The sequence below is a fragment of the Chroicocephalus ridibundus genome, chromosome 20 (genome assembly GCF_963924245.1).
Source record: "Chroicocephalus ridibundus chromosome 20, bChrRid1.1, whole genome shotgun sequence".
Classification (NCBI taxonomy): domain Eukaryota; kingdom Metazoa; phylum Chordata; class Aves; order Charadriiformes; family Laridae; genus Chroicocephalus; species Chroicocephalus ridibundus.
In genome coordinates this window covers 7,306,575-7,319,883 of record NC_086303.1, presented here as the reverse complement: position 1 = coordinate 7,319,883, position 13,309 = coordinate 7,306,575, and the positions used below count along the sequence as shown (strand labels likewise).

Below are 13,309 nucleotides of genomic sequence, written 5' to 3'. Positions count from 1 at the left end.
CTACGAATTCCATTAAATCAAATTCCACCAAGCACAGACAAACATTTTCAGAATGCTTCCTCAAAAACTCAACAGGAAGAATAACGAGGTTGCATCAGGACTGGTTGAAAGAACAACTTGTGATTTACTAGACAGTTTCAAAACAAGACCACTACTCCTCTGCACAGCTACTCCAAAAATAGGTTTAAATATTGCTGCTCTACTGGTGTAATGACCATCAACAGGCAGGAAAAGCGGCGCCTCCTGGGTACAAGGGGCTACTCTTGGACCAAGACACTGGACATGAGTACCAGGCCCTTACTCCCACTCCATTAAACGTCACCAACATACCATCATACGTTCCACTTTCTAGCAAGGCTCCGCTTTCTTCCAGTGCTTTAAACTGCTCAACAGGAATGAAATTATAGTCTACCCCAGGGACCTCCCCATCTCTGGGAGCCCTTGTAGTGCCTGGAAAGACAGAGAAAACACTCGTGTAAGATACTGAAGTGCTGCCCGTTTACCAAATGCTGCCTGCTGTACAATTCAGTAAAAACAATACATTTTTGAATCTTTATACAATGATGATGTCGCCCCAGTAAGACAAGAGAACACTGGTGAGCAAGTGAACAGTAATGTACAAAAACTAGGCCAATAAATTACATAGGAATGACAGTTCTGGTATCGCAGAAGGAGGAGGAAAAAAGCTGTGTGAGGTGGTAATTAGAGAAATTCTTTCTTATGCTCAGTGAACTGAAAACTTATTCTGTAGAAGCTGCCGACGCCTGAGCTGGGCAATCGCGGTCGGGGATTCGAGGAGCTGTGTAAGAGCTGTGGTATTTTAACACAGCTGTACGGGTGCTTCACCTCCCCACTGCTTCCACCACTTGCTAATTTGTCATGAGGTCCACGTGACTAAGCACATTTGATTTTTGGGCCACCAAATCCGTAACTGGGCACAAAAGCTATTTTTTGACCTTACAGTTCAGAGTGTAATTCATCCATACTCCAAACCCCAGCTACAGGCACGCTTTTTCAAAGTAATCAGTAAATTGCTGTGTTAATACAGAAGTTCTCAAGTGTTATGTCTATAAATACGGGCCTCCCATAGTTATAATAGCTTAATTATAAAGCTCTCCTGGAAGGGACTCCACTGATTCATTACTGCCTGTAACCTAACAGCATTTTAAAGGCATACGTCAATTTTTTCAGGCAGCAACATGAACAAGAGCTGCTAATAAACAAACTGCCTTTCACTATTATTATCTGTTAAGAAAGTCACAAGCCCTTGGGTGCGCTCAATTTGAGAACAGAGATTTGAGAACGGAATTCCTATTGTTACAAAAACGCTAGTTAACCAACTTTTAAGTTTTTAGTGCAATAAATATTTGAATACAATTGGTGATGAGCCTTTTTAATCAGTGAACCTTGGCGACAAGGTAAAGGACAACCTTGTGATAATTAAGAAATGAAATGGCACAGAAGGGTGAGAGGCAAGGACAGGGTATTTGGCAGCTGCCAGCGTCCTTTTCCTTGCACGGTGCTTTCTACAGAGCTCCACCGGCGGGAGCAGGACCCTCCGGGGCCTCACTGAAGGCAGCGGAGCACCTGTGCTGCTTGGACCGAGAGATGCCAGCAGACGCTCAGAGCAGAAGGGCTGGCACAACTGACGGGACAGGCCCAGCCAGATTCTCTGACTAATTAATTCTTGCTGTGATGCTAAAGTTTGCTTCTTCCTCTTGTTCTTGGGCTGCAGGTTCACTCTCCCTCTTGCTGCCACCAACTCGTGCTGTCTTCTCAGGGTGAGCCAACAAGAGTGGCCCTCTTACCTTGTGTCACTGTGGCCCCTTCTGCAACTCCCCGTCCAGCTGCACGTGACCCTCTCGAGCTCCGAGTTCCCTCTTTGTGAGAAACCCAATACACTTACAGAAATCAGGACGTGTCTGCACTGTTTGATCATGCTGAGGGAGGTTTATTTCCCATGGTGGCTGCGGTTGTTCTAACAACTGGCAAAACAGTCAGTTTTTGTAAACTGATGAGTAAAACACAGATATTCCTGAAATACCCTGCGCTTTAAACGCTCAAGTTTTCACTGTTTTGTCCGTCTGTATTGGCCATACGTTTTCATTGCAACTTAAGATATGAAACTACCCTAGCAAAGCCATTTACACAAGCTCCCGTTGCAAGGCAGAACTATAAACGAGATTAGGAGAGAAGGCATTTAAAGCTCTCGAATGATGCGACGGTTAGCAGGAACAGATCAAATGAGGATGATCTTTACATACTTACAAGGGATGGTTCTCAAGTAGAGATTGTCTCTGATCACTTGCTGGAGTTTATGGTCTATCGAGCCCTTCTGGAACTGAAGGCTCAAGTAGTGGCGCAAGTCTTTGTTGATGACTTTTCCTTAAAAAACAACAAACAAGAATAACTTGTAAAAATCAAGCAGGATCTTACAACAAACATGGCATTTCACTGCTATAAATGTTACAAAAAAAGAAAGCAGCGGAAAGAGCTGAGTTACTTTTAATGCAGCAACCTTAACGGAAAAGCCATTCTATGCTGCCAAAGCCTGACTCTGCTGGTGTAAATCAGCACAGTGATTTTAAGCACAGCTGAGCAACAACCATCCAACCTCAGTAACTCCCAAGCAAGACAGTGACAATATTCTGGAATTGTTTAGAAATCAATAAAAAGTATTAAAATACAAAATCTGCTACCAAAATTAAAACTCTCTACAGACAGGAAACTGCTTCGAAATAAAGTGAGAATACTTTCTATTCAATTTTCACCTAGTGGCTAGGCACTCAAACTCAATATTTTGTCACATGGGAATCTGCATTCTTGACATTATAAAAAGAAAATATTTTCTTTTTAAAAACACTGCATGATAGAAGAGGGTTTTTTTACAATTATTCCTTTGCAATACTTCTGTCAGGTATCATTAGCGAATCTGTCATATCACTAGATAACCACGGCCCCTTCAGCACACAAATAACTGAGCTCTTGTATTACCGCTTCATCCTTCTGACAGAAGGGTACAAAACAATCTTTTGTACCCTGTCATCTTTCCAGAAAGCACATTAAATAGGGTTCAGTGACCTTGATAAATTTAAGTTACGTACTACAGCAGAACACGCGGGGCTTTAGGGAAAAAAGACTCTGAGGTCTTTGTGTTCGGAGCCCACCGCAGGAGATGGCCGGCAGCAGGCGTGCGCTGGTGTGTCGCAGCCGCAGGGGCCAATGCCGGAACTCACAACTGCTCCTTTGGAGCCACGTCAGCGGCAGGTTACGAAACGTATAAACCTGCTGCGGGGGTGACCCTAGAGGAGCCGAGACCCGGGGCTGAGGAGACCATGCCAAAGGCGCAGGAACGCGACGGGGCACGGACCCACGCCTTAACCCGAGATTAGTGTACTTACGTGAAACGTCTGATTTGGAAAAAACCCAACAAACCAAAACCACCAAAACCCAGAACACACATCCACCGCCACCAACCAAGTCCTCCCAACTGTGCGTCACCGCTGCAAAGTTGGTTGCACGTTTTGGTTTTGGCAGGTTTATACTTTCCCTTCCCTTTTTGCAAAGTTAAGGGCAGACACACACCTTAGGTCTCAAACATTACCTCGGCTGCCACCACTCAGTAACGGCAAACCGCATTTCCATCCGTGCCCTTATCCCTCCAAGCAAAACAACGGCAGGCTGGAAAGCGTTTAAAAGTGACACCGCGATTACCGATCAGCCCGCCCTTCGCAGAGGCCTGTGCTGTCCGTGAATGAACCGAACCCAAACAAAACCACCCCAAGCCCCGCAGCAAACGCCCGGCACCCACACGCGCCCCGGCACCCCAGTGCGTAAGGCCAGCCCTCAGCCCCACAGGAACTCCATTCTCACCCTGCTTCAACGCTGCCATTTGAAAATTGTCCGGAAGCACAGACAGCGCTCGGCAGCGCTGAGGCGGCCCCACAGGTCAGCCCCCGCGGCCCTGCAGGCGCGGCCCACCCAGCAGCGCCCGCCGACACAGCGGGGACGGCAGCGTCCCCATCCCCTGATGCCCTCGTCCCTGTCCCTGTCCCCCGGCTCCTTCACAGACACGGGCCCGCGCCCTCGGCCACAATGACACCGGGCCGCACGCAATTCCCTGCTTCGCCATTGCGAGCTATTCTGTATAAAACCTTGGATTTGCTTCCTGCAGCGTAATGAGCAAAACATGTCATGGAAAATGAAAACAAATGGTGTAATCTCCAGCAAGAAAAATATTTTCCATTTGTTACTACAAATCACTTTATTGTTTGTAGACAAGATGGTTTCTCAACATTAAAAAATGTTTTACCACTAAAATGGCCCATCTATCTCCCTGTCAGAGCCAGATCTATAGCACTGCGCTTTAACAATACCAGCATATTTCACTTAGGCAGATCAATACACACATATTTCTCTTGGGCAGACGAATCTGGCTGTTAGCTATGTTCAGAGCGCAGCATGTCGGAAAAACTTGGCCAAGAGGTGAAAATCTGTCCTGGATGTAGAATTACAGAGACTTTATTTATTCACTGATCTTACCCTCTTCATTTTTTAAAATTTAAAAGCTCATAAACCCTTTTCAATAAATATCAACTCAGTCAAAAAAAAAAAAAAGTAGAAGCAAAGCTGCTGCTAAGGATGTGTCGACACTGAGGGGTTAATCTTAACATAAAACCTTAAAGATTGGACTGTGCTCTGAGACCAAGATGACTAAATTGAAGATTGAAAGGATTGCCTGGGGAAAACAGAAGAGTAGGCAGAGAGAAAATGACAGAAAGTCACATAGAGAATGGGGTGCATTAGAAAGCAGAAAAATAAAGTAATAGTAAGGATGCTTTAGGCAACCTCCAGAGCTTGTTCTTACGCAAAAGCCAGATATTTCTCCCCGCAGGAGCTGAACACGCTCCTTTACATTGTTTCACGCAGGCTTTTTAGGAGAACCTCGTGTATCAGACTCTCCGAAATGACCTAATGAGTGTCGGGTTGGTGTTTGTTGTGCTGCTGAGCTGTCTCTGAAGGATGACACACGCAACACAGGGACCAGTCAAGAGGAATAATGTACTTTAAACCATTCAGGTTCTGCAAGATGAACAGGCACAAGGCTCTTGCTTTCAGTTTTAATTTAAATTAACCACAAAGGAAGTGTCTAAATGAGGATACGCACACTGCAGTTGGGTAAGGAAAACTAAGTGACTGCAGAAGAGAAAGAGGCTGAAGTACCACTGCAGCGAAACACAGCGCTCTGAAGGGCAGGAGCAAGGATGAGTGATGGAGCCGTGGTGAAAAACGGGGGTAGCGGCTTTCATTTCTCATCACGCCACAAACTGCAATGGCGAAGTTGCCTTCGCTGCTGTACCTAAACAGGATGAAGATGGCTATTTATACATCCAACCTGTCATGGAAACGCTGCAGTATACACACTGCAACTGCAAGGAGATGAGTATTGCCATGGTGCTACTAGAGCTCAACACAAGTCCATTTCTGAATTAGCAATGTCGGTAAACCAGCAAACACGAAGTTTAAATATGCAAATAGATTCTAAGAATTCAATCTGTGAAGATTTTATGCCGCTGCCCAATAACAACGTGACAGCAAAATAATGTGACAAGCACGTCTGGCTAATGCTGCCAGTACATGGAGGGTCTGCGACAGCCCCCACAAATCGCTCTGAAGACCAGGTGGAAAATCTTCATTTCGTTTTCACCCTTATTTCACGCAGACAGACACAGGTGGCAACCTGCTGGAGGCACGGCTGACGGCATCCACCGTCCCGTGCTGCGGAGCTCCCGGCCGAGCCCTCCTGGGATGGGGCATCTCGGCACTGACGGGGAGCTGCAGGGCTGGGGGCCAACCGACGACGAGTACAGGGCATCCGCCTCTCAGACTTTCGGAAAAATGCTTTACTGCTAATTATAAAAGCAGTTTTTCACAGTAGCAGTTTATTAAAAGCATGCGACTTTCCTATTAAGCTATATAATTCATTACTGGGGCTTTCACTGTAGCCTTTCGCACAAAAAAGTATTTTAAGGGAGTGGATGTGACAGAGGAATTGCGTTCCCTCGTTCCTGGAGCCCGGGTCGGTCCCGCCGCTGAATGACAGGGTAAAAACTCCCCAGACGTTGACGGCGGGCGGGGCGGCAGCCGGGGCGCGGGGGGGTCGGGCCCCGCCGGCCGCTCGCCCGGAGCCCGGCCCCGCTCGTCCCGCCGGCGGCGGCGCCGGTCCCGCGGCATCTGCCGCCCCCTCCCGGGCCGGGCCGGGCCGATGCGGAGCCGCCGCGGGGGGACCGCGGAGCGCAGTGAGGCACCGCCTCACGGGTGTCCTCAGGGGCAGCGGAGAAACGCCAACGGCGCGGCCGCCCGCGAGCTGCGGCTTCCCGGGGCCCCGCGCTGGGCGGCGCCGTCCCTGCAAAAGGCGGCCCCGAACGTGAAGGTTCCACCTGAAACAGGCGCCAAGGGCTAGCAGAACAGCTCAGTGGCTTTGGTCAAAAGCAGCTAGCTAAAAGAGCAACTATCAGGGTTCATCAAGTGGAAAACAGTTACTGTTTAATTAAAACTCAGCTATCGATACAGACAGTAAGATTGAGCAATCTTGGACGTGACTAAGCAAAAGCCATTTAAAGAAACGTTCAGCTACACCAACCAGACATGTTGCGTTAGGAAACCAAAGGTATAATCAGTGTGCAACGCATTAACCTCATGATGCTCCTCAGCAACTACTCTCACACGATAACTTGACACAAGTTACAGATCTGAACACATGCGTTTGCCGAACACAATAAATTCCTTCTAAAAGCATACAAGAGGATCACGGTATCCACAGAAGACGGAGAAGAAGGAAGATCCCAGCAGCGACACAACCCTCGGCACTCGCGCAGCGGCGCTGCCCACCCAGCAAATACCTGCGTCCCCAGCGCAGGAGACATGGGGCAGGTTCAAATTATTCCAATTAAAGAAGAAAGAGAGGTCAACATTTTGAGGATGCCCAACCCAGACAGCAGGTGTAGTTTTGCCCAGCTGGTGGGGCAGAAACAGCGATGGATCCCTGTGCAAATGCTGGTTCACCTTCGGGGCAGAAGGGGACTGCGGCGGAGGGCTGAGCCAGACCGTGCCGAGGGCTCCACAGGCACGCTCCCAACCCTCTTCCAGGGGGCAAGAACCTACGTTTGGACTCTGCCCGTTACAGAGAGGAGCTCCAGGAAAATTCAGGCCAGTAAGGAAGTTGAGCTGACAACCACATCTGGGCCAGCCACCCTCTGGGATACTGGTCGTGTTATGGGCTGAGCTCCCCTCAGGTAACTGCTGCTTCTTCAAAGAACAACCAAGCTCACCGTCGGGTGAGGCGTTATTTTCTAAGAGGCACTGAGTAAGAAAATCGTGTCCAGTTCACAGGACTCAATAGGCACCTACATGCCATCCGGCAATTACCAGCTGCTTTGGAGTTAAGTCGCAGCAAGGATGTTCAAAAGACCAAAAGCAGATAATCATCTCAGGAATGTGACACGTATTCTGCTCGTTTGCCTTTTAATGAGACTCAAACAGCAGTAGGTCCACACTGCTCTGCTCCCAAAGTCTAAATTAATCACGTCTTTTGATTGCCAGATCCCACATCAGAAAAGGCCAACCATTGACTAATTCAGCGGAGACTCTCCGAAGGGCCATAGTGGGCAGGTCTCTGGTGACATACTGTAAGGGCATCTTGATTTGCTGTATCACTGGTAGGTAGCGACATTTGTCCGAGAACGGCAATCTGTCACAAGACATAGCTTTTCCCCTGACAATGAACAGAACAGACAAGGCAAAGAATGAAACTCGATTTCCTAGAACAAACGTGGGAGAAGAGCCAAATACATTAGATGCTTATTTTTGGATGTGAAATGCAAATGATGTATTTTACAAAGACAAAATAAAAAAACCCTTAGATTGTTGAAGGGCATGAAAAAAGAGCAAAAATATTTTAACCTGATCTGGCCATACTGACAGACTTCTCACCTTCTCCCTCAAACAGGACAATTTGTAGAGCGTTGGGTTGAGAGCAGACCAACAGACAAGAACCAAACTCTTCTGGAATTACCGACGCTGTTATCAGCAGAGGGATTAAATAGCTACGTTTATGAGACTGCTCTTACAAATCCCTACCCAATACTGCAAGGCACCGAGCAGGGACCCAAGGCCAAGGGGCAGGGGCGGGCAGTCCCGGAGCAGCGGCACGGAGTGAAGGAAGCGGGACCGGAGGAGGCCTCGCCAAGCAGCAGGACCTGCGGAACAGCACAGGAAGGAATTTAATTCCTCCAAGTAACACAACTAATCTGTAAACTTTTAACTACAATAGCAAATCTTGCTTCTTTGTACTGCAGAGAAATCGTGGTGCAGAGCACTTGCCGATTACCACGCTGTGAAATAAAGGTCGTTAAGTGGCTAAATGTTACCAGTGTCAATCTTGTTTAAAGAAAATTGAATTAAGGATCTTTCATGTAGCTGAACTATGGCTGTGTCATTAAAGATATTCTGCAAATGCACAAAAAGTAAAGGGTAAGTACGTCAGATCCATCTAATTACATTAACATGATAGACGCAGAACAATTCATAGAAGAATTTATATAGAGTCTACGTACAGAAAAAATCTCAAGGCACTTTATAGTCACAATAATCCATTAAACCAGACTCATTTACTAGCTAAATGCTGAAAAATACTAGAAAGGTTTACTTTGAAAGGCTTATTTAATTGTAGTTTTGTAATTGTGATATGCTGACCATTAAATTCTTGGTTATATATTCTTATTTACGAAAAGTATGGTAGAGATAATCCTTACAGTATTAATAAATCATTTACCATAGCACTCAAAACACTGGAAGTGTCTTTGACAGTACTTCTGAAATAAATGAAGAATTGTTTATCCAGATTTCAGAAATAAGGTTGCCAGAAACCTCATTACAGTATGTACATCCCACTTCACTTTGGAGATCTTCTTATTTTTGTTAGGAATGCAAAATACACTCAGAAAACATCAATAACTATGAGTTTTGACTTTTTAAGCCTACAGATTTAGGAGATGGCTCATTACTAAAAATGATCAAAGGGGCGATCAACACAAGCCTTTACAGGATAATTCCTTCAGATCTTCAGTCAAGGTGGAGCCTGATTCAGGGAGACAAAGCTTCCCATTCCTCATTCTGGAACACCAGGGCATACTACGCTGTACCGCTTCCTTGAAACCTTACAGGCTTGGAAATAACCAAGTCCCTTGTTGGTAAACCTATGCAAAAATAATTTGGCTTTGTGCTTGCTTATGAACTTCATCACTGAAGTATTTCAAGTTTTGACGATAACTAAAAATATGCTTTGGAAGGCATATCCCCAAACAACATTTAAGAAATACAAAAGCATTGGCAAATAATGCATTGTTTATTCTGAAAAACACTTGGAGCTGAGAAGGACAAGAGATGAAACGTAAACAGTGGGAGTCTGTATGCAATCCTCCAGGTTTTTATTTTTGGCAGTACAGAAACAACAAAGTCAACTGTAACAGAAGCCTCTAGATTGTGGATGTCCACGGCTGGGTTCCTCATCTACCATGAAAAAAAATCATCTATTGTTTAGTGCAGAAGGAAGAAGGAAAATATTGGCAGAGCACAGAAGGCATTTAGATGGAGTCTTTCAGTGCCATTTGGTTGGTGTACGAAAATAACACTTGTTACCCAACTAACAATTGCCTCCGTTTGCAAATAGATGCATCACAGTTGGCTGAATCTTGGAAGTGAAGAATAAGGATCCAGCACTGTGAAATCAAGAGGTTTTTAACAGAAAAAAGAAGCACTTTCCACCACCTACCCCCCGCTCATCCCCCAGCTCCAGAGCACCGAACGTCTAGGGGCAGGGTGGGGGAACGCTCCCCGGCACCCACGGCGGGCAGCTCCCACCCAACCACAACCAACAACAAACACCTTTTCTTTAAGCTACCTAAAAGCGAAAGCATCAGCCGGCATGCCGGAGCCGGTACGGAGGGAGGAGAGCTCCGGTGCAAAGCCCTGGGCTGGAGAAGCGCGCGGGCAGAGCCCCTTCCCTCCCCGCGCTCCTCGGGCTCCACACGGGCACCGGCGGGCACTCGGCAGGGCGGGCGCGCGCTGCCTCAGAACCGCGGAAAGAACTGGAAAGTACGACCAGCTGCATTTGGAAAGCCCTACGTGGGACAACAGGTAACAGCTCTGCTGGACTCAAACCCAAGCAGCATTTTGCAGCAATAGTCTTTCAGTTGCAAGACCCTCCATTAGAGCCAGTACAACTTTGTATCTTTTCATGAAAATAAAGAGTATACATTTAGTGGCATTAAGGTGAAAGGAAACATACATGTAAAAAAACAAAAAGACACAGAGCTGATGAGAAACGTAGGCAATTACTGTCAGACCACACAGTTCATTATTCTTCACTGAATGCTGCTTTTTCTTTTCTGTATCTTGTTACGTCTCTAGACATTCTCAACCTATGCGTGATTTCTGTGGAATGACAGCAGATGTCATTGTACGTTGGTGTTATGCAATGCATTGGTAGCAAGAAAGCTTGCATAGCCTAATGCATTTTCTGCCTACAACCGTAAGGATTTCTAAAATGAAAACCCTTTGAGTAAAGAAGCTCAGACTTTCAGATGCCAGCTTCAAGTGCGCTAGTATCAGAGATGATTACAGTAACACATCGCACGCACGCAAAAATCCTTTAACCGTGGGAGTGCAGTGAGGAGAATTACCAATGGGTAAGGTTCTCTCTGATAACGTCAACTATTTTAACGTACCGTTATTAAATAGAACGGCAAGGCACAAAGAACTGTACAGCTGTTTCTGATACAAGATCAGACACTGAAGGAGATACGAGTAGAACTCAAATGATTTAAAATAATGAATGGGTTTCAAATAAAATGCAAACATAACCATTTCCTTCAACTTAACAGTGGGGAAGAAAAACGCAAAAGAACTTTCCACAAGAGAACAGTTTGACCTTTTATATTCTACACGGAGACTTTCCTCTCCTCTCTTTGATTTGGTATTTTCTTGAGAAGTGAAAAAGCACAGAACAGATCAATTATAATTTTCCTATTTATAACGATTTGCTATATTTTCCAGAGATATTTCAATTCTCTACTTTTCTCAAGATCCTTCCCCACGCTTCACTGTGAGGCAGCACGTATCCTACTTAATTCATGGGAAAGATGAAGTGTTTTACAACTTTGGGAAACAACTAAGATTCGCTGCAGAGTGTGGTTTTGATTACTGTGGGGCAGTACCTGAAAGCAGGGAGAGACTCTGCTCTCAGCTCACAGACAGCAGTTTGTATTTTGATGCTATCCCGATGGCTGGGGGAGGAGTGTCTGTGCGGAACGCCACCCGTGCGCCACCACTGCCGGTACCCGGTACCCCGGAGGATGCTGTCCCTGCGTCCCCCCCTCTGGCTGCAGCTGCTCCTTCCCCTCACCTCCACCGCCCCGCTTGTCCTCCCCGCCTTGCAGCACTCCCCGCGTTACCCCGTCTGATAGAACGGCACAGGATTTCCACCTCACATAGGGTGTGTTTGCGCTGATGCTAAAGAACAAGAATCCAGATAAACTGCCCCGTGAGCCTCTGCCGCTGCCAGGCTTCAGCCAGAGACAAGGATTTACAGGAAAGCTCGCTGAGCACAGCCTGGGAGCTTGAAAACACCTCACGAAACAAAACTTCGGTTTGCGAAGTCTAACTATGGCTCTCAAAGTAAGAGAGAGATGTAAAGCACGAGAGGCAACAGGTTTTTGACATCACGACAATGGATGAACACAAATGCGCTGAGCAGGACAGAGCACGATCTAATGGAACCACCACGCAGGTGACGGACCCTGCACCGCGACACAAACGGGCTCAAACACGTTAAAAGAGTGTGCTACAGCAATCTAAAGGGTCAAAACAACACTTAGAATTTGTAATATGCAAACACGTTAAAAAAATGAAAAATACAGGGCTGTTTTAATAATAGCACTTTATTAAGGCTTCCTAGTTGTGCGCTCAATCCCTTGCCGAGTGTTAATCACTGTGCAACTCGCTACACCTACACAGGCTTTTGGCACAAGTAGTGTCTGTCATGCAACACTCGTACCGTAAAGTCAAATACAGACACTGGAGCCATGAAATCAGAGTCCTCTGTAGCTGTCACAGGTTATAATAATACATAAAACATTTAGTCTGCTCTTAATTGAGCGGATACAGAAGTGGAACGCGCCAAAACAAAGATAAGTATCCTTGTATCCTTGGGATAACTATGGCTTGCTTTTCCCAATTTATAAACAATCTTCCATTCATCCCCTTAATTTTACAATGTGACGTTTTAGTTTATTCACACTAGAGCAAATGATTTACTGAGACAGCAAACAAATCCATTTCGTCTAGAAAGCACAATTAACATACACAACTGAACAAAATGTTACTTGAGTCCCCAAACTGTTCAAATATTAATGCTTCCCTTGGATAATCTGCAGCTAATGGGCAAATTCAACCTTACCGACATTTAACAAGTATTATTTCACTATCCCACCCCAAGACGGGGTTCCACACAGGGCACTTTTGCAGGTTCACCTATAGCAGTGTTTGCCAAAAATCGTCTGCCCTTGCATCTGTCCTAACACAGCGTCACATTCCAGACCCTGACGTCCGTACAACACACCGCATTTGTTGCTTAAGCAGCGTGTAGTTCTATGGAGTGACACATTTCAGTCACATCCCCAAAGAAAAATGTCCTTGCAGCTGCTCTGTGTTACACAAGCGATTTAATCTGCGCGGGACTTGGCGCTGTTTTCCCAGCATAAGGGTACATGGTCACATGCCAAGACCCTTCTTTTTTTTTTTTCCCCTTCTTTTTTTTGAGTGTTCTGATTAGAATAGAACTTATGCAAATCATAGACAGGTTTATTTTTAGCCTGCTTTCCATAGGAAGTAAGACATGCAATTACACTCTGCATAATTTCTAGGCCCACTAACCTATTTCAGTCTGGAGTTTGGCAGAGCAGGAGCCTGACAAAGACTCTACATTCACCAAGACGCTGTTTGTCTCTTCTCCTGGAGCAGAACAAACCTCTCGGGTGACCAACCACCACAGGAACAGAGAACGTTACAGCAAAGGCATCCTTCAGCTGTGCCCGTGAGCGGCACCACAAGGTCTGTTGCAGCTGGACCCGCAAACACACAGCAAACCAGGCTCTCAAATACCAGACCCATCCCAAACGTCCCTGCTTCACATCGCTTTGAAATAGAGCAGTATTTTTTGATACACGCAGCGCGGTTCATCTCCACAGGT

At 46.1% G+C, this 13,309-nt stretch overlaps 1 protein-coding gene across 2 annotated transcripts in view; it reads right to left on the bottom strand.

Annotated features, from left to right (window-relative positions):
* Window positions 1-13,309, bottom strand: part of MAGI3 (membrane associated guanylate kinase, WW and PDZ domain containing 3) — a 68,640-nt gene that overhangs the window by 31,289 nt on the left and 24,042 nt on the right. For both annotated transcript variants that reach the window (XM_063356576.1, XM_063356577.1), the window contains exons 2-3: window positions 2,269-2,385; window positions 331-450 (exon numbers count right to left, since the gene is read on the bottom strand). In XM_063356576.1, coding sequence (XP_063212646.1) covers window positions 331-450; window positions 2,269-2,385 — 237 coding nt within the window. The remainder of the gene's footprint in view (window positions 1-330; window positions 451-2,268; window positions 2,386-13,309) is intronic.